This window comes from Cheilinus undulatus, linkage group 21 (genome assembly GCF_018320785.1).
Source record: "Cheilinus undulatus linkage group 21, ASM1832078v1, whole genome shotgun sequence".
NCBI lineage: Eukaryota > Metazoa > Chordata > Actinopteri > Labriformes > Labridae > Cheilinus > Cheilinus undulatus.
This window is the reverse complement of record NC_054885.1, coordinates 18549297-18569269: the sequence shown is the minus strand read 5'-3', so window position 1 is coordinate 18569269 and position 19973 is coordinate 18549297. Positions and strand designations below refer to the sequence as shown.

Genomic DNA, 19973 nt, shown 5'->3' with positions numbered 1-19973 from the left:
ATTGATGCAAAAATAGTTTGAAAGTGGTAAAAAAAAAAAAAAAAAAAAAAGAAAAAAAAAGAAAAAGTGGTGGAAATGGGGTTTAAATCGCCATAAGTGGTGAAAATTGGTCAAAGTTGCAACAATTGGCAGAAAATCGGTTCAAAGTGGTATGAAAATGGTAATTAGTGGCAAAAAAAGTGGTTTAAGTGGGTAAAGAGTGGCAATAAATGGCACAAAAGGGTTAAAAGTGCCAAAAATAGGTATAAAGCGACCAATTCACTGGGGTTTTCAGGTGCCCAGCCAATTCTGGCAGGCCAGATCTGTAAATTAAATTGTCCTAAGTTCATATGAGGAAAAAAAAAGAAAGCAATGTAGAGAGTTTAATTATATAAATAAATACATTAATTAATTAATTAATGTTACTCAAACTCATTAACTTTGAATCGTCAACCATCTCGTCCCAAAACTGGGGGCAAGACATACCAAAATTGCATGACGTCTTAACAGTCCTTTCAAAATAAAACGTTCTAGCTGCGATATGGTCACGGGATTTAAGATATGTGGAGTGACCCATCTCGCCGCGATAGATACTCTTTGTAATTTCAGCCCGGAAGACTTAGCAGGCGACGATGATGCGGTAAAACAAGTAAGTTAAATACCTAAAAAATGCGTTTTTAGGTATTAAAACACTCATTTGAGTTAACTGTGTGCTCTTGTTCCATAACATGATTTGGAATGGATGCTCGCCTGACATATTATGAATGTGTGTCGTATTTGTTTCATGGGTAACAGTTAGCAAGTGAGAATAACTTGCTTGGAATCGGAGGTATGTTAGCTGGTGTAAGCTAACGAGAGTAGCTGTCACTGCAGTTAACTTGTTTAGCTGCTCGAGTGAACATTGTTTATTTACTGGAGATAGCTGTGAGCTTATTACAACGACCGATGTGCGTATTCTCTGTCTGTTTTTTAAACGCACTGTGCCTGGTGTGAGTTTGCTCGCTAGCTTGCCCTACATAAGCTGAAGTAAATCAGTTTTTTAGCAGAAGTGAGGGTTGAGGAATTCACCAGGTCAGAGATTTCTTAAACTGGGTTACCTTGAATTTTTGAAGGTTTAGAGGTGACTATGTTTAAGTGCGTATTGTTGTGTTTTTTCTTGGCATGTAGATGGTCAATAATACTCTTAAATTACTTTTTACAATAGCCAAAAAAGAATCGAAACTCACTCAGTATCGACTGATGTTGATTCACAGGTTAACGATGGTCCAATGGTCAATCTCTCTTTTTAACAACATTCACTGTGGAAAAAAAACAAATCTGATGTCAAAGTGCAAGCAGCCTTTGATGCAGAAATACGCAGACGGATAATTATTTACAAGACCTACACTTATTTCTCACCAAGCCTGGAAATCTTGCAGTTTCTTCAGGTCAATTCTGCATATTCAGCCTTAAGATCTCACTGTAATATGCAGAATAGTCTGCTCGACTATGACAAAACCTGCCAGTCACAATTGCTGTGATTAGCTTTGAGGTCACGTTAATGAATATGATAACTCATTGATCATAAAAGATTGGTATTACATAAACCTTTTTTAAATATTCTCTCATCATGGCTGATAATTATCATCTCTGCAACAGCAGTCCAGATGGATTGATGGATTCTGTAGATATTTTTAAAGCATACTCAACTTAAATTAAGATGCCTTTCTCATAAGCAAAGAGGAGTTATAAAATTTAAACTTTTTGGAGTTTTTACATCCATGTAAAGTGAGTATTTCCTGCCTGTTATGGAGGATAAATATAACAAAGTTTGTGTCCCTTGTAGCACGGGGAGTTTTCCTGTCTCACCGCAGGAATGCCGGGTGGAGAGTATGGGGAGCTCGGGGGCAGCCTTCCCGCCATCGCCTCCTTGAACGCCTCCTACTCCACGTCCATGTCCCTCCCGTCCCCGTACCTGCTGGTTCCCCCTGCGGAGCGCAAAGCCATCTCCGACGTCCGCCGCACGTTCTGTCTCTTTGTGACCTTTGACCTCCTCTTCATCTCCCTCCTGTGGATTATTGAGCTGAATGTGAGTCGGGTTTGACAGACAGAAGTCTTGGGGATTTTTAACTGTGTTAATTTTTCTGTTTATGCTCTGATTTACTCTGCCACAGATCTCCAGCTCTATCTGGGACAGCTTGGAAAAGGAGGTGCTCCACTACAACTACAGGTCTTCCTTCTTTGACATCTTTGTAAGTGGGTCACCTAAGCCTGTTGTGTTACCTGATTTATGAGCAGTAAACGGTCAGATGTCTGCATTTATTGACACAAGAGGAGAAAAGCTGAAGTCAACATGTCAGCAGCAGCCCACGATTGTAGTGTCATTGCTGTTCTTTCTTTTTTCCTTCCTCCTGTCTTAGCTCCTTGCTTTGTTTCGCTTCCTGTGTCTACAAGTGGGTTACGCTGCTTTTCGGTTGAAGCACTGGTGGGTTATTGCGGTGAGTGAGCTCAGTTACAGCAAACGCCCCATGACAAAGATAATATTTAGCAAATTTGGACTTCTCTTGAACCTTTCTTCCTCCACAGATTACCACTCTGGTGACCAGCGTCTTTCTTGTTGTAAAGGTCATCGTGTCTAATGTGAGTGACACAGAGCACTTTCACAGCTGTGGCTGTATTTTATGATTTTTCTGTTTGTGTGACACACACTTTACAGCCCTCTATAAAGATCATAAAAATTTGGGAAGTGGATTGTCTGCCACTTGTGTCATAGAAGTTTTAAAGTCTTTGGTTTAAAAGCTTCAGGATTTCTTCACAGCTCCTGTCCCAGAATGCCTTTGGCTACGTGCTTCCAATCACCTCCTTCGTGGTGGCCTGGCTGGAGACCTGGTTCCTCGACTTTAAAGTTCTTACTCAGGAGGCTGATGATGAGAGAGGTGAGATAAAGATTCCTGGCGAGTTTGAACACGACTAGAGAGAGAATCTGTTTAACCTTGTTTCTCTTCTGACCTCAGCCTACCTAGCGGCGGTGAACGCAGCCTGTGAAAGAGCCCCAATGATCTACCCCCGAGCTGTTTCAGATGGACAGTTCTACTCCCCTCCTGAGTCCATGGCAGGTGAGATCTGCACGTCTCTGTAGGTCAGCGCCTTAGATATAGTCTGTGACTGCGTGCTCCTACATGACTTTTCCCTGATCTCTGCAGGCTCGGAGGAGGATCTGGATGAGGAGGGGCTTGGACGCAGAGCCGTCACTGCACAGGTACTTAAAGCTGCATTTCTACCAAGTGGTTTGGTTCAGTGCGGTTTGCAATTACTTGCATTTGCAGTGTCAGATTGTGGGAAAGTCACCAAAAGAACTGATATCCAAATCTTTGGTACCCTTCTGTCGGGATACCAAGCCTACCTATCTGACCTTTAGGAGTGGAGCGAGACTACCTGCAGTCTGTTCGGTTGAGACAGTCTTCACTTCCTGATTGATGGCAGTGATAATGGCCAGAGACAAAATGTGCCTTATTTTTTACTGAGCTAAACCATTTTTCTCCTTCTTTTTGTCTGAAACATGATCGTGATAACAATTTTGCAAATACGTCATGTGGGGTAGCCTACTGTGGACAACAAAAACACGGTTTACTCAACTATTAATGTGGACAACAGGAGCTGACTCCTGTTTAAGAGCCAGTTTCCTTCTCTTCTGTTTTTGTTTCGGTATAGGAATGAAAAAAGCAGATGTACCAGCTCTTTTTACTGAGTGTCACCAAATAAATGATTTTGCTCTTCTTAAAAGAGCTGGGACATCAGAGGCTGGTCAGACATTGGCTGTGGAGATGCAAGCAAGATCAGGGCCTACTGTACAAGGCATTGCCAAACTACTGATCCAAACCAGACTGCTTGGTAGAAATCACAATGATGCAGCCTGACAAAAGGTTTTCCTCAGCGCTGCTCCTCCTGCCAGACTTCCATGATTTCTTCTTGTTGTGCTCTCTCTAGGAGAAGGAGTTTGTCCGACAGGGTCGTGAGGCCATGTCTGTGGTCGAGCAGATCCTCGCTCAGGAGGACAACTGGAAGTTTGAGAAAAACAATGTGAGTTTTTTAATCAGCTTCAATCCAGGGGGTCAGTCATACATCTGTTACAGAACCAGAAAGTTCAAAACACGCAGATTTTAGTATTTCAACCTAGCTTTAAAAGTTACTGGTAGTAAAAGACTCCTCACATCACCCCGAGTTAAACTGTCTAAATAAGGTCACATTAGCATCTTTATTGGTGTTTTGCTGTTATTTAAGTGTTGGCCCATGAGACTGGAGACATTCTTTCTGTTTCAATTTGTCTTTTTGTTTGCATGCAGCAGAATCATGAGCATCATTATAAATTTACTTGCCTTTATGTAACGCGTGCAACTTGGGTACATGAGAGTGTTTCTCCAACAATTTCCTCGTAGTGGTCCTAGATGTGTCGGTTTTATCAGTGACTACGTGACTATTTAGAGTACTATTAGGAGTCCCTGCAAATGTATCTTTATTTTGATCATTCTTATATTATCAAACTAAACTCAACAGATATGAATTTATTGGAAAAATCTATATATGCAGGCACAGCCACAGATGTCGCTTTCTTGAACTGAAACACAGATGTTGTTTTAGTAATATTTACAGTTTAAATCAACTTCTACAGCAGAATTATCTGTTACCAGCAATTTTAACAAACAGCAGCTTTTCCAAACACCCTAGTTTTATTTTCAGTGCTTACATTGTTTTACTTTGCACACAGAAACAAAATGATTTCACAAAACCACCAGGGTCTAAATTATTAGTCCCTCCTGATGCTAATAGTCAGTGGTTTCCTTTTTGCTGGATAACAGCCTACATTTCCAGCACGTTCTTTCATGGACCTTCGTCTTTAGTTCACCTCAGATTTTCAGTGGGACTCAAATCTGTGCAGGCCACTCAATAATGTTCACTTTGGTCTTCTGGAGGTAGCTCTTCGCCATTTATGTTTTGGGTCGTTGTCGTGCTGGAAGACAAAGAAACGGCCCAGACCTAGTTTTGCTGCTGACTGCTTGCAGTTCTTTCAAAATCTTCTCATATTCTTCTTTCCTCATGATTCCTTCCACTTTTATGAGATTCCCACTAAAGCATCAATACAGCATAACACTCCCACCACCATGTTTCACTGTGGGGATGGTGTTCTTTGGGTTATACACCTCTCCCTTCTTTCTCCAAACATAAGAAAACATCTCTATGGCCAGAGAACTCTAGTTTGGTCTCATCTGGCCAAAGGACACGCTTCCAGTATCAGAATCTTTCTCCAGATTGTCCTTAGCAGACTTCAGTCTGGCTTGAAGGTGGCTCTTCTACAGAAATGGAGTTTTTCTTGGTCCATTCCTGTGCAGGGCTCTGGTGATGGTCTTCTTTGAGTCTAAAATTCCTGACTTGGCTAAGACCTACACTAGTTTTTGGCAGTTGTTCTGAGGTCTTTAGACACATCTCTCACTAGTTTTCTTTCCAGGGTCTTTGAAATCTTTCTCTTCCTACCTCTGCCAGGCTTGTCCTGGACTGTGTGGCTCTCATTGAATTTCTTGATTATACTTCTCACTCCAGTTCCTGACACTTGAAAAAACACTGTGATAACTTTGTAGATCCTTCTCCTGCTTTTTTGAGCATAAACAATTATTTTCTCAAGTCTAAACTGACTTCTTTTGTTTTTTCCATGATGCTTTCTAAACTGACAGCTCAAACCCAGTTTTGAGCATTACAAAGTTAAAGACCATTATTGCACAACAGTGGTTTGTGCTTTGGCTCAATAAAAAAAGTTGGTTCTAAAGGAGGGTTAATCATTTTGACCCTGTAGTTTTTGGATTTTGTGATTTTTCTAACCCTTTTCTGTGTGTTAAGTAAAATAATGTAAGCATCTAAAATAAAACTAGGATGTTTGGAAAAGCTGTGTTGAAAATGCCTTGCTCTGTTTAACAACACTTGAAAAAATCTTTTAAAAACATGAAATTTTCATAATAATTTCATTTGTAGACGCAGAGAACTGCAGACATGTTTTTGTATTTTTGTATTTAAAAATTTCAGCATTTGTCTACTTAGCTCTACAAGTCATGTTTACTGCATTTTGTGTATGTGTTGCTTTAATTTTTGAGGACATGATGAACTGACACTAGGGATACATGGCGGCCATCGTGCAGCCACACCCGCTTTGTTCACAGACAGTATATCTCTGCCCTGAGTCTGCCTGATAAGTAGAGAACAAGTCTGATTAGAAAGCAAAATTCTCTGTGTTTATTAACAAATCCAGATCCATATTTTAAACCGTTTTAAAACCATACTGTTCATCGCAGTGGTCTTTTTTTTCACAGAAGAAGAGAATCCCAAATTATTTTTAAAGGGTCCCTGTTAGTTTTGCTTTCCTCAGACTGTCTAATCAAAAGCGTGTGTCATGAAGCTTACTCTGTTTTTATTACAGGACATGGGAGACTCCATCTACACGCTGGAGATTCCCTTCCATGGAAAGACTTTTATTCTCAAGGTACTGTGGCCGCTGTTTTTTCACTGTGACTATGTGTCACTAAAACATGTCCGGGTGACACAAGTATAGCCGCCCCACTGCACTCTTATGCTCTACCTCACAGAAGCTTGTTTCTTCAGGTATTTCAAGCCATCTTTGGCCCCTGTAGCATTTTATTTTTATTTCAACTGTTGATTTAAAGAGGGTATAACAGTACAGCTGTGTTAAAAATATTTCGTTAATGACTCTTCTTGCTTTGACCAAGCTCTGAACATAAAAGTGATCAAATTAGGTTTTGAATAAAATCAGAGTTGATAAAGACCTTTTGTTCTACTACTTCAGAGCAAGAGGAAACTGTAAAGCAAAGTTTCTGTAGTGTGTAATTTCCCAGGGAGGAATTCAGAGGAAGTTTGCTTTTTACTGGATGTATCATATTTTTCAGAAAGTAAATGAAGCCTGTGGATAGCATTTTGTTAGTTTTGCTGTCCTGACCATAATATTCATAGCCACGGTCATTAGAGAGAGAGGAACTCACAGCTGAGTGCTTTAAGCAAATGAGTGGCGTTATAAAGGCCATACATGTTACTTAATGACTGTTTGAGACAACTGTCCAAACAATAGTCCAGTGTGCTGTTAAGAAGAAAACCTAACATTGTGGGGTTTTCCAACCAGACGATGATTGAGAACATTCAGTGCTGGTTTCACTGAGACATTTAAAGTCTTTAGTGCTGACTAAGACATCATGTGGAATTACAATATGAACAAGATTGTGACAGAAAAGCAGTTTTTGTGTCATAATCTTTCTCTTGCACCATACTGACTTTTACAGCCTTATTATGATGCTGTTTCTCTTGCAGTGTTGACTCAGAGTGGTTTACCTTGTCTTGGTTGTGTTTTTGTTTTTGTTCAGGCCTTTATGCAGTGTACAGCTGAGCTTGTGTATCAGGAGGTGATTCTGCAGCCGGAGAAGATGGTCCAGTGGAATAGAACAGTTTCAGCCTGTCAGGTAACAACTCTGACTTTCTATTTTTCTCGTCTCGTTACGTTTTCATTGTGTGGGTGAGTTGTTTAAAGTCTCATCCGCTGTCCCATCAGATCCTTCAGAGAGTCGATGACAATACGCTGGTGTCGTACGATGTCTCCGCTGGAGCTGCCGGGGGAGTCGTGTCTGCTCGGTACTGCAGTCTTCAATATTTTGCTTTTCTTATCTCTTGTATCTGCTTCCTCTTTCTGTCTCATTTATCTTCCTGTCTTACAGACTGCAAGTTTAAATTAGAGCGCATTGATTGTCTGATTGATTTTTCCTACTTTAGGGACTTTGTTAATGTTCGGCGGGTGGAACGCAAACGGGACTGCTACCTGTCTGCTGGCATGGCAACCGACCATGACGCCAAACCTCCGAGTGGTCGCTATGTCAGGTCAGACTGCGCCTGTAGCCGGGCTCCCTGTCAGCGATCCAGTAAATTAGAACATATCGATTTGACAAAAGTGAAACTTTTGTGTCTTCTCGTCTGTCTTTATTGGTGTCCTTAGGGGAGAGAACGGCCCAGGAGGATTTGTAGTCCTTAAATCCAGCAGCAACCCATCAGTCTGCACCTTCATCTGGGTCCTCAACACAGACCTGAAGGTAAAACAACATAAACTTCACTTATTTTTTCATTTTATTGTATCTGAAGCAAATTGTGATGGTCTCTGCCCTAAGGATCTACAGATCTGCACAGAGGTTTTTTTTTTCAATCTTGAACTTGTCTCGTCAGCCCCTTAAAAAATTTGGATGTGAATTCTAGGTGAGCCAGTGTCAGTAGGGATGCATTATATTCGCTTTCTGTGGATATGCAGATTTTTACTAGTCAAATTGAGCCGTTATCGATACTGATATTTAAATGTCGCTCAAACCTAAAACTCCAGCCCTTAAAAAACACAACTGAAATTTTGAGAGGTAACAAATGAACAAAATCCAGTACTTAAAGGTCATATGTATATTATGCATAATAAACTTTTTCAGGTTTTTCTAGCAGAAATATGTGCCCCCAATCTCCCCCAAGAATCAGAACCCTTCAACAGACACAACTACAAAAAACTTAACAAAAACTAGTTATTTTTGCTCAGTTTTTCACTCAAACAGCTGCCACAATATCTTCATAAAGTAAACATATGGTGCTGACTGTAGCTTGTCTGAGTATCAGCCATTAGATGAACAAAACAACAAACAGTTTTAAACTTTCCATTCAGCTCTGCCTGGGGTCAGTTTTTCCAATCTATCTCTGAAAAGTTCAAGAAGGTTTGCAAAACACTGGCGGTCATAAAGGTGGGGAACTCTGGATGGGAAGTGATGCAGGCTGTAGGCATCTGTGAGCAGCTATCCTCAATTTATCCGTGTTGTTAAGTCAAACTTGTGACAGCAGTAGCTCTCTGTGTTTTTGGGAATGGGATCACAGTCTGCACAACTGCACCACCAGGTAACTGGGGATCTCTGCTGTTCAACAGTTTCCACTGAAGTGTCTCCTCTCACTCTTTTAGCCTGTTAAGTCTCCATCTGCAGGAGTTGCTCCTTTGTGTACTCAGGGTCATAGACGTATTTTCTCGATAGGGATATGCTGAGGTGGAAAAACACGTCTCTGTAGCTTGCATTACAAAATAGAGCCGAACACCACGGAAAAGGAACTTGTCATGGGTTGGAAAGGAAATGAGGCAACAGTAAAAAGTGAAATGTTTGCGATAGGGTTAAGGATTGCACTGAGACTAAGCCTTAGAGCATAAAGCCATGCCAGCATCTCTACAAGGCAGAAGTTATGCACAGCAGTTATTACGGTTTAATGCTGATGTTTGCATGCTAGCATATTGACAAGGAAACGGTAAGCATGCTGATGCTGGGCAGATATGATGTAAACCATGGTCACCATCTGGTTACATGTCTTGGCATTATGATATAATTTCACAAACACTCAGATTGAGATTCAAACAACTTTATTATCCCAAAGGGCATTTGGTTAAAGCACTCAAAGGTTGATTGAATTGTAATTGTAATGGGAATGGTACCAAGTAATATTGTCAGTGGATGGCTAAATGAATAGCCATAAGCAATAATATCATCAGCCTAAAACTGAAACATGCATGAATAAAAGCAAAAATACACAGTGTAGTAACACTCACTTTTTTTGTCTTGTCAGGGCCGACTGCCTCGCTACCTCATCCAACAGAGTCTGGCTGCCACCATGTTTGAATTCATGACTCATTTACGCCAACATATCGCTGAGCTGCGGCCATCTCTCCGCTCCCACCACCACATTTGAACCAGGAGAGAACTTTTTTCTTTTAATGAGCCCTTAGAAAAGGGGCTGAGAAAGACCCCAGCTTCTTAGCTGAAGGGATGAGCTGCCTGTAGCTGAGGGGACTACTTTTTCACTCATAGGAGATTGATGACCGTACATTCACCGCATTTCTGTTGCTGAAGATGAGGAATTCAGTCATCAAAGACAATTTATGATTTTATGTGGATTTAGAGTTGTTCTTCTGGGTCTCACCCTGCAACGAGAACTATGTGTCCTGATCCTGCCAGCTCATTTTGTTGCAGGGTGGACATTTCTGACAGAGGAAAACATGGAGGAAGGTAGAAGTGATTCTCGCTGAGTGGGCATCTGTTTCACTTGTTATAGAAGCAGCTGTCTTTCTGAGCCTTATCTTACTGCATTCTTTGCAAGCCTTTTTTATGTAAGTCTTCACCTTTTTTCTGTTTGTTTTGTTTTTTGCCTTCTTGGTTTATATTTGTGTCACTGTATCATCTTAAGCATGCCATAGTGCACCTGCTTTAATACAAAACTACACTTAACAGCCATGTTCCCTGAAATTTAAAGGGGAAAAAGCCCATTTCACACAGTTTACTCTGCTTCCCTACAATGTGAAACATGGGGAACTCAGTCGCACTGTTATGCTGGCAAATTACCACTGGAGGGAGACACCACTGATGTGTGCTGTGAAAGCAGATTAATGGGTGTAGAAATCCATGGCTAACATGTTCAACTTAGGGAGGGTGTTTTCACATGAAACCAGAAACGAGGCCACATCAAGAGGCTGTAAGAAATGCATTATCAAGCTCAGCTCTGGGAAATGATGATCTTCATAAATTAGGATACTGTATTCTCACTAAAGCACTCTTTTGTGCCAATAACCTCAAGTGTCCTTGTATTAAAAAAAGCAGAACTGATTTGCCATCAAACACGATTACTGTTTACTCGTCTAACTTCATTTGGCTTGTCTTGCTTCATCCCTCGGGCCCTAAGAAGTGAGGTTTTTCTGCCAGCTCTGATATTACACAGCGTTACATTGTTTTTAATCATATAAATGTGTTGCTTGTAAAGTTTGTTTTATTTCAGCATGTGCACTTCAGAATGTCATTATTTCATATAGAAACTCCCAGAAGGATTTTGACATAAAAATGTGTGGAGAAGTTCACACGATGAAGGAATAGTTATTGGCTGAAACATGATGCTGTCAGTGACAATTGGTCTTTTATGTCGGATCACACTCACGAGTCAGTGGTGAAGAGTCTAAATGGTGAGCATAGGCATGTGCTTGTGCCGCAGTTATAGTTACAAATTCTTTATAGTGGAGTTACTGGGCTCTGACTGGACATTTCCAGGTCTGATTTTAGTTTCACACTATAAAGAGAGAATGTAAAATTAAGATTATCCATGTTATCAACAAGTACGTGCCTTTATATCACACTTGCATTACATGTTAGCCTGCCTTTTTGCTTTGCATTTTTTATGGTATTTAATCAATGCTTAATGCATTCAGTGAAGATATAATGCTTGTAATAATTCATTTTTTTCCATTTCATAAACTGTTTGAATGTATCTAAAAACATTTAGCAATTATGTTAATTTAAAGCCATCACACACAGAAATACTGACCAACACTTTTTGAGTCTTAACCAGTGTCTTATGTCTAATAAAATATATAAACTCATGACAGTGTTTCAACATTTTTTTCAGCAAACCTTTGCCTAATCTCTGTTATACCATGTCCTGCATATTTGAGCTGCTATAGCCTGGTTCGGTTATTTATCCGTGTGATGTAGCAAATGTTTTTATTTTGGGGGGATGTGTTAGACCTGCAATATTGTAACAGCCAACAAATATAATACAAAGCAGTGCTTTTTAACCTAATAATCCAACAAACATAAGAAATTTCTCACAAATGTAATAGCAGTTTCCTACTGCAAAGGTTAAAAACAAAATTTCTTGCAAATGTAATGACTATTTTATTTGTGTTTTTTTTTGTTTTTTTTTACATTTGTGAGAAGGTCAACATCTACAGATTTTATATTTCCCACAAATGCAACATGAACATGAAAACTAAATGTTTGTTGTCATGTGGTCATAGCCTTTTTACAACTGCAAGCTCAAGTCATATCAAAAATCCTACTTATGGCAATTTTGTTGTTCGCCATGAAACAGGAAGTCATTTAAAAACACTGGTGTAGCCATGAATCATAGCTGAGTTTATTAAAATGTGTCTAAACAACATTGGAAATAATGTACAGGAACACTGTTCACCCAGCAGTTTTATTATTGTACCATAACTTAAAATCCCAGTCCACTCAAAAATGTGTTCTTATTCTGAGGACATTTTAACCCCGTATGTTTAAGACACAGTAACTTACTTTAATTGAGCGAGCCAGCACAGCCGTAGCCTATGTGTTTTGTTTATATGCAGAAAAGGTTTTTTGGATCTGTGTGAACTGTAGAATTACTTACCAAGCAGCTGGGTAGCCCAATGGTTTACATCGCTGGCTTCAGTACAGAAGATTGTTCGCCATGAAATAGGAAGTAGCCTATTCAGAGTTTTAAAACATTGGTAGAACAAGGAATCTTAGCAGAGTAAATTAAAATGTGCCAAATTAGTTCTCTGAGTAAACATTGTTCACCCAACTAGCTTTTTTAAATTGCTTTACAACAACTTAAAATCCCTGTCCACTCAACATTAGTTTTTCGTCTCAGGAAGTTTGCGATTTTGGGCTGTCACAGAAGAAAGATGATTAATCATGGCGGTATATTTGGTCATGGCTCTAAATTGATGGTCTTATGTTGCACTGTGAGACAAGTTGACGGATGGCGGTTGCCATTCTTACGACCAAAGATAGCCTGGGATAAAATCTCTCAAAATTTACGATGACCATCTCATGATGTGACTGCTGCTACAACCTACTTTTAACAAACCAATAGGAATGCAGCTAAAAATGACACAATGATAAACACAACACTGGTGCTAACAAACAAGTTAGCATTAGAATTGAGACAGTTCTGAAAAGCAGAAGTTTGTTTGATTCCAACAAGGAGAAAAATCTTGATCTCATGTTTTCCTAGGCATATGAATGCAACGGTTACAACAGCTTTGTTCTTGTTTTGCTTCCCTGCTTCTATCTATCCACTCGTAGCCTGCAACTCAGCAGTGTTTACACCATACTTAATGTCATATGAGATTCATGTTGCACAGCATGCCAGAAGATTGCCAAAACCCACAGCTCTATAGGAGGCTTAAGACACAGTAAATTTCTTTGATAGGGAGAGCCAGCAGAGCCTTAGCCTGTGAGTTTTGTTCACACACAGAAAAAGTTATGTTATTTGTAGCTCTCTGTGAACTGTAAAATAACTTGTATTTGGATTACATTATCCCGCTTTGAGGGCTTTATTCAAGAAGAGCCCCTTGGATTTGCAGAATTTTCTAATAATTGATATCAGTCCCCTCCTTTTCTCATTCAAAAATGCTGCGCTAAGATGCATGCCTCTACAAGTGACTCTGGAAAAACTTCCCGTTTCATGGCGAACAAAAAATTTTGTATGTGACTTGAGCTTAAGCTGACTTGAACCCACTGGTAATCGTAAAAGGCAACAACACACGATGACCACAACTGTAATTTTTCATGTTTAGATTACAACTGTAGTAATTTTTAGCTATTTTATCTTCCCATAAACATAATCAATCCATGCAAATGTGAAAGTTATTACAGTCACTGTAGGCAGTGGGATTATTACATCAATAGCTGCAGATTTGTATTACATTTGTGGACAGTTGTTACATTTGCAGGTGTTACAGGATGATATACGGTGAAAGTTAAGAACCAAATAGTAGTTGCTGTAGGTTTGTACCATGTACTGTGTACCAGCATTGTATTATTGGAGTGTTTGTCATAAATTATAATGGCCTGTGACCTGAGCCTGTCACATGTGTAGCAGTCCTGCTGTTTAAGAAAGTCTTCTTGAATTATCTCCTAGAGGCTTACACTCTCCATGTCATGGACATTACTATTATTCATCAAAACTCTTTGTAAATGTAATATATCTTCACCAAGATTCCTATTAGACCGTGTTTTCACGGACTAATGTTGGAATAATCTCAGTAACCACATACAAGGAAACTAATTGACCCTGAAATCAATACAGACATGGAACATTAGCTCCACAGTGTGTAATTAGACCTACTGTTGAAGAGGTTATTAGTTGTCCCCAGGGAAAAACACAATGCTGGAGCCGCTCACATGATTGTGCTGTGACTGTCTTCTGAGGCTATGCTTGTGTGATAGTGTGTGTATTTTTTTAAGTCGACAAGCCAGGGAGCTTCTCACTTCTCTCATTTTCCTTCATTTTCAGTTGATGAGGCGCACCGTTCCTCCATCGGTCAAGACAAACCTCTCCTGGATGTGGAGCACCATAGGGTCCTAAACAATGGAAAGGTGAAAATTAAGTAGACTTTGGGGAATCAGTTGCCTTGTTTTTGTACCTTTTTTTACCTGTTTTCCTTCGCTGGATTTGTGAACACGAACTATCTGCAGACTCCGGGCAGATGGGTTCAGCCTTTAAGAAGTTCTGCATGCATTTCTGCTGCTGCTGCTGCGTTGGTGATGACGACAATGAAGATGAGAAGCAACCTTTAGTACCGTAAGAACTTACTAAGCCAGTGACAAACTTTGTATTTTTACACACTTTAATAATGAGCACTCTTACTATTACCGTCTACACACAAGTTACCAATATCACTCTAAAAAGAAATGAATGCAACAAAATGGCTTTTATTGAGTTTTCTATGTCACATCTAATAATGTATACCAACTATGCTCTGGGTGTCTGATGGCCGACTTTACAGTCAGGATCCTTTAGAGTATTTTAACCGTGAAGTTCAGAAACGACGTGATGAGGAGGCCAATTTGTGGAGTACGCCAGGAGACCCCAGCCACTCAGAGAGAGATGATGACCGGGTCCTTTACAGCCTGCTGCAGGCCAGGAACAAGACCCGAATGGGATCCACGGTATGTGAGGGAGTTAGTGGAAACAGAATAGTCTTTTCATGTTTGTCAGGGGTTAAAAAGACTTACACAAGAGTGTTGAAGAACTTCACAATGCATTAAAGGCATGTAATATATTAAAACTGAGTTTTAAAAAGCATAACATAGATACTAACTATAGATAGATACTAATTATCTAAACTCCTGTAAGACTTGTTTTTTAAAGCTTTGCTTTCTTCTTTAGGGTTATCGCCGTCTAAGTGTGGACATCGAGGCCATGAGAGATACTCGTCGAGAAGTTAGAGACAAATGGAAAACAGTCTTGGAGAATTTAGGTAAAGCTTGACACATGTCATGGAGGACTTGCTGTTTCTTTTGCATACAAGTTACCTCCTAATGGCTGACTTCTGGTCTAGGATTCATGGCGGAGGCAGACTCCTTGTTGACTGTGTCTGCTGGAGCCTCACATGACCGTATGCGCAATGCTGCAGCAGCACGCGCCATGCTTCAGACCCTTCACACTGAGACCTCCATCTTCTCCACCAGAGAGCCCCCACCAGAGAGATATCTCTTCATCCTGGTGAGAAATTATGAACTGTTTCTGATGCTTGAAATAGAAACATCTTTGCTGCAAGCAGGAGTGTTACATTCAAAGACAAATCACTGATTTCAACATCAACCTAACTAAGAATTAGGGCTGTTTTTCTCCATTCATGTGCTCCAAGATAGGGACTTTATTCTTCAAACTCCTGCTGCAGCCTTGTCAAGAAGTCCAGGTTTTGGTGTAGCTAACTGTAATATTAAAAAATCATAATATGAGCCAGTTGCGTAAGAGTGGGTCTTTGTATAAAAGTCAAAGATTAGGGCAAAGAGAAGAGGGTGTGTGCTACATGGGTTGAAAATTTCTAAAAATCAGGTGCTCTTCAGGATGAGGAGACAAGGATTGAAACAGCAAAAATGAACGAATGACTTGCCATATTAGAAGCAAATAGAGTCCATGGTTGAGATGGAAGTCAAAACTGAAGCAGGCACTCTGATGTGGTTAAAAATCCTTTATTAAACAGGGATGTCTACACATTTTGACTCCAACAAGTCTTCATCAGGTCATAATAGACGGGTAAAGAAAAGGTGTTTGAATACAAGCAAGGTGTCATGTGACGTCATGGGACAAAGGTCACTTTTTGTACAGCAAGAATGTCTTTGTAGGGATATAACGGTATAAAAATGTCACAGTAATACTTCGGTATTATCGATGATTCGGCATTTATTATGATATCCTAAAAAAAAACAAAAAAACAAATGAAGACTTTGAAACAATTTACATCTGTATTTATTAAACAACAGTTGCACTTTGAATATTACAATATGTGCAAAACCTTGCCGTAGGTGTTCATTGGGCTTGATGATATGTAATTAAACTTTGGCTCCAGTGTTAGCCTTCTAAAACCTTTGTAATTCACCACTAAGAATAGCTGTAGGTCTTTGGCGATAAATTCACTGATACTCCTTGCAGTTGTGGTCTTTTTTAGAGTATACTGTCTCCCCAAAACACCTTGGAGGTCAGATGAAATCTGCTCCCTGGCTGGCTGCATGACACTACTGATATCAAACATTAAAGTTATGCCATCAAGCATGAGTCCTTAAACAAGTGAAATCATTACAAGATAAAATGGACCCCATAGAACACATTGAATATTTGGTTCGATGCAATTAAACATCATAAATTAGTTGCCTATGACAACAGGTTTAAACCAAGTTTAATTGACTAAAACTTTAAAAATTGGGAGAGAAAGGGGATCTCAGCAATGTGTACATTAATTAAGAACGGAAGCATAATGAGTTTTCAAGATTTACAGTAGTATGGACTTGAGAAGGGAGATTTTGTAGATGTCGTCAGCTGAGAGATTATTTTTTAAAAGAAATAAAAACGTTGAGAACACCAATGGACTGCTGGATTTAATAGTACATACATACAAGGGGAAAAGATTCAAGATCATTTCTGTACTCTATCACACTTTAGCAGGTCGTAAAGATTCTTCAACTGTGTACTTTAAAGAAAAGTGGGAGAGAGAACTTAATATTGAAATTACAACAGAAGAATGGTTTAACATGTAAAATGCAACACACCACGACAAATTCAAGGATATGGAGAGAGTTTGGGTGGAAAAATTTAACACACTACTGTATCACGCCCAAAATTAAAAAGTAAACAAGCTGGTTCACAACTAGCATGCTGGCGGTCATGTGGAGATAAGGAGGAAAATCATTCACACATCTTTATGACCTGTCAGAAATTACGTTCATACTGGGAAGATGTACACAAAACATTTAAAAATTCTGGAATATGTGATACCATAGGAATGTACAGTAATGTACCTTGGAGATTTAAGTGCTTATGTGACTGATAACAACAAATATTTAACTAAGATATTATTGGTAACAAGTAAGAAGGCAACAGCATGGTACAGATCTGAACCACCTACTGTACAACATTGGTTAGAGATTGTAAGAGAAGTATATACGATGGAAAAAATGACTTATCATCTACGAGTGAAAGAATCTGTCTTTGAAAGCAAATGGAGGAAATGGACAACTTATGAATCACTGTGAGGAACTCGTGAACTGACAGTAACTTGAAGAAACTGGATGTGTATGCTCTCCTTTAAGAAAACAGGCTCATGCAACCATGGCTGTTCAGCCATGGTTGCATGAGTCTAATCTGTTTGTTAACTTTTCTTTTTCTTCTTTACTGACTTGTAAAATAGAAAGATCTTTTGCCAATATAATACTGTCAAGTATTAAAGTCATAAAAAACAAAATCAATCACGTAACACACAGACACACACAATATACAGTGCTTAACAACTTTATTAGACCACCCTAACCCTAACCAAAGTAAGGTTTATGCCACAGCTGCTCTAAATTAACAGCACTGGTAAATACCAAAATCATTTTTATGTTTCTGCAATGGTTAATACACCAATATGTAGAAGCTCTTTAACCAAAATGATATTTTTAAAGCTAAAATATCATTATTATTGTTATCCATGAATTTTCAAATTTACTGATTTACAAAAAAAACAAAAATAGTAAAGCACATTAATATTTCTTGTTTAATATGTCAAATTATAGTTATTTACTTGCATTCCTGAACAGAAAAATTAGTTTTAGTGGTTGAATGTTATGCTTGATTAATTTCTGACTTCTCAGAGAAGCCCAGTGAGCCGGCTCAAATTTGGGTGAATTCAGTTTGAAATCCCTCATTCCTGTTCAAAATGGTAAAATGTGGAGAGCTCACTGAAAATGAAAGAGTCCGCATTAAAGCACTTCATGATGCTGGATGGTCTCTGAGACAAATATGATAGGTGGTCTAATAAATTTGTTAAGCACTGTATATAGTAATAGTAATAGTAGTGTACTCCCTAACAGGATCCAGGTCTTATCTTATTAAAAGAGTCAGTTCTTTGAACCGGGTCGTTTTCAAATGACCCATCGCTATTGTCTTTCCTCTTTCTCCTTTTTCATTTCTTGACATGGAAAACTAAAATTCTGATTTAAAAGTGGCTGGTGCCTCTATAATCTCACTCGGTTCTCCCTCACCACCCTTCGTCCACCATTTTTGTGCTGCAAGATCAAGCCAGCTAGTGGAGCACAAAGGATTATGGGTATGCAGGGGCAAATTGTAACTTCCATTCCCACTTCCCTTCGCTCTGCTCCACTTAAAATCTACACTTTTTTGCCCTGAAGACCTGTTGTTTGAGACGCTCACATGTCCATGACGGTACTGAGAGGCTTCTGTCACTGCAATATCGTGAACTTAATGATACCGTTACATCTCCAGTTTTTTTGTATTCTAAGTCTGCTGTTGTCATTCATGCTTAAAGGTATGTGGGGGTTTTTTGGTATTGGGACCTTTGTCACATGACCCATGTGCCATCTCTACCATGGAGTTTAACTGCTGATAATCGGGCAAGTCACATCAATGTATTGCTGTTTCAAGGATTTGGTCCTTTGACATCGTAGAGACACTCAGTGAGATAGGGTGAGTTTCACTGGTGCAGTTATCTACTTGGTAAAAGAGAAAAAAAGTAGGCTCAGGTCACGTATCAATATCAGATCTTTACCGGAGATCCACATGACAACAAAGAGCAAACCCCAAACATGGAAGGGAACAATGAACATCGATCACAACAGTAACAGCTGACGACCCCATTAAAAAACACATTATCCTACTTCAACATTGCCTTTTCTTCTCTACCTTTTCACAGGATCGCCTCCTGTACCTAGATATAGCTGAAGACTTTCTGGCAAAGGCAAAGCGCTTTTATCCTCCAAAGGAGGATTCTGACGAGGAGGTCCCAGGCCTTGCCATAAACTTGCCTCTACTGCTGGCCAGGGTGGAACAAGCCATGAACGGACGAGACGAAGAAGAAGACGATGAGAGCCAGAGCGAGAGAGAAGATGGAAACTTCAGTGACAGATCTTAAAATCCACTACCTGCAATAATAATGGACACAAACAGGGGGCAGTAGTCAACAACCCTGGAGACTTGGACAGACTTGCACAGCTCTTGCCCTTCAGAATCCCTCTCCCCTCTTAGTGTTGCTGCTGACTTTGAGGTGTTTAAAGCTGAACTTTTCTTCCTGTTTCCCCTCTAATGCAGATCTATTTTAAAATTCTTTCCCAGTCTTTGGTCAGCTGTTGTTAACCTTCAGGGTGGTGATGTTCCTCTGAGTACAGGCTTTTATATTTTGTCCTAAGAATATCAGCATTCATCTGATTCATTCACATGACCGTAAAACTCTGAACAAATAGTTCAGTTAGCTGATGTCAGTTTTCATTAGCACATGCTTACTTTTAACTCTCGAAAGTCTCCTTTGGCTTTAAAGGATTGGAAAAATAGATGATAGAAATGCAATGTAGTTGGCACTGAATGATTATTGTGTGACTGAGGTTTCAGTTATGTCTAACCTCATGCATTACTTTGATATGTGTTCTGTTGTCCAGTTTAGGTTGAAATAAAGCCTGCAGTATGTTGTGTGTGAAGCATCACATGGTGGGATGCCTTCACTGGAGTTGCCTCAAGTGAAAATGAGTTACATAAAGATAATAAACAACAAAGGGTAAATAATAATCATGACTTGCTGCAGTCTTTACCTTTGAGTGAGAATTGAGCAGTGACTTTACAGAAACATCACTCCTTTTAAGTCAAATACAAAGCTCCTC

The 19973-nt window shown here is 39.5% G+C and overlaps 2 protein-coding genes across 2 annotated transcripts; both read left to right on the top strand.

Annotated features, from left to right (window-relative positions):
• The first annotated feature begins 580 nt into the window (after nucleotides 1-580).
• On the top strand, nucleotides 581-11431 carry stard3 (StAR-related lipid transfer (START) domain containing 3). The gene is made up of 15 exons (XM_041778399.1): nucleotides 581-628; nucleotides 1805-2047; nucleotides 2133-2210; nucleotides 2379-2456; nucleotides 2545-2598; nucleotides 2777-2894; nucleotides 2973-3074; nucleotides 3162-3217; nucleotides 3946-4038; nucleotides 6422-6484; nucleotides 7374-7469; nucleotides 7559-7638; nucleotides 7777-7881; nucleotides 7997-8090; nucleotides 9634-11431. The coding sequence occupies exons 2-15, from the start codon at nucleotides 1835-1837 to the stop codon at nucleotides 9754-9756; spliced, it is 1353 nt and encodes a 450-aa protein (XP_041634333.1). The 5' UTR covers nucleotides 581-628; nucleotides 1805-1834; the 3' UTR covers nucleotides 9757-11431.
• Nucleotides 11432-14308: 2877 nt separating this feature from the next.
• On the top strand, nucleotides 14309-19234 carry mreg (melanoregulin). Its single transcript, XM_041778400.1, has 5 exons — nucleotides 14309-14403; nucleotides 14609-14771; nucleotides 14992-15082; nucleotides 15164-15327; nucleotides 19016-19234. Exons 1-5 carry the CDS (start codon nucleotides 14309-14311, stop codon nucleotides 19232-19234), a joined length of 732 nt encoding a protein of 243 aa, XP_041634334.1.
• Nucleotides 19235-19973: the final 739 nt, after the last annotated feature.

Excerpts from the sequence above, each read along its gene's own strand:
- mreg (XM_041778400.1), top strand. The coding sequence starts at position 14,309 with ATGGGTTCAGCCTTTAAGAAGTTCTGCATGCATTTCTGCTGCTGCTGC. Across the intron at positions 14,772-14,991 it reads AGACCCGAATGGGATCCACG|GGTTATCGCCGTCTAAGTGT; the intron begins GTATGTGAGGGA and ends TTTCTTCTTTAG. Across the intron at positions 15,328-19,015 it reads AGAGATATCTCTTCATCCTG|GATCGCCTCCTGTACCTAGA; the intron begins GTGAGAAATTAT and ends ACCTTTTCACAG.
- stard3 (XM_041778399.1), top strand. The coding sequence starts at position 1,835 with ATGCCGGGTGGAGAGTATGGGGAGCTCGGGGGCAGCCTTCCCGCCATC. Across the intron at positions 2,457-2,544 it reads AGCACTGGTGGGTTATTGCG|ATTACCACTCTGGTGACCAG; the intron begins GTGAGTGAGCTC and ends CTTCCTCCACAG. Across the intron at positions 7,470-7,558 it reads GAACAGTTTCAGCCTGTCAG|ATCCTTCAGAGAGTCGATGA; the intron begins GTAACAACTCTG and ends CTGTCCCATCAG.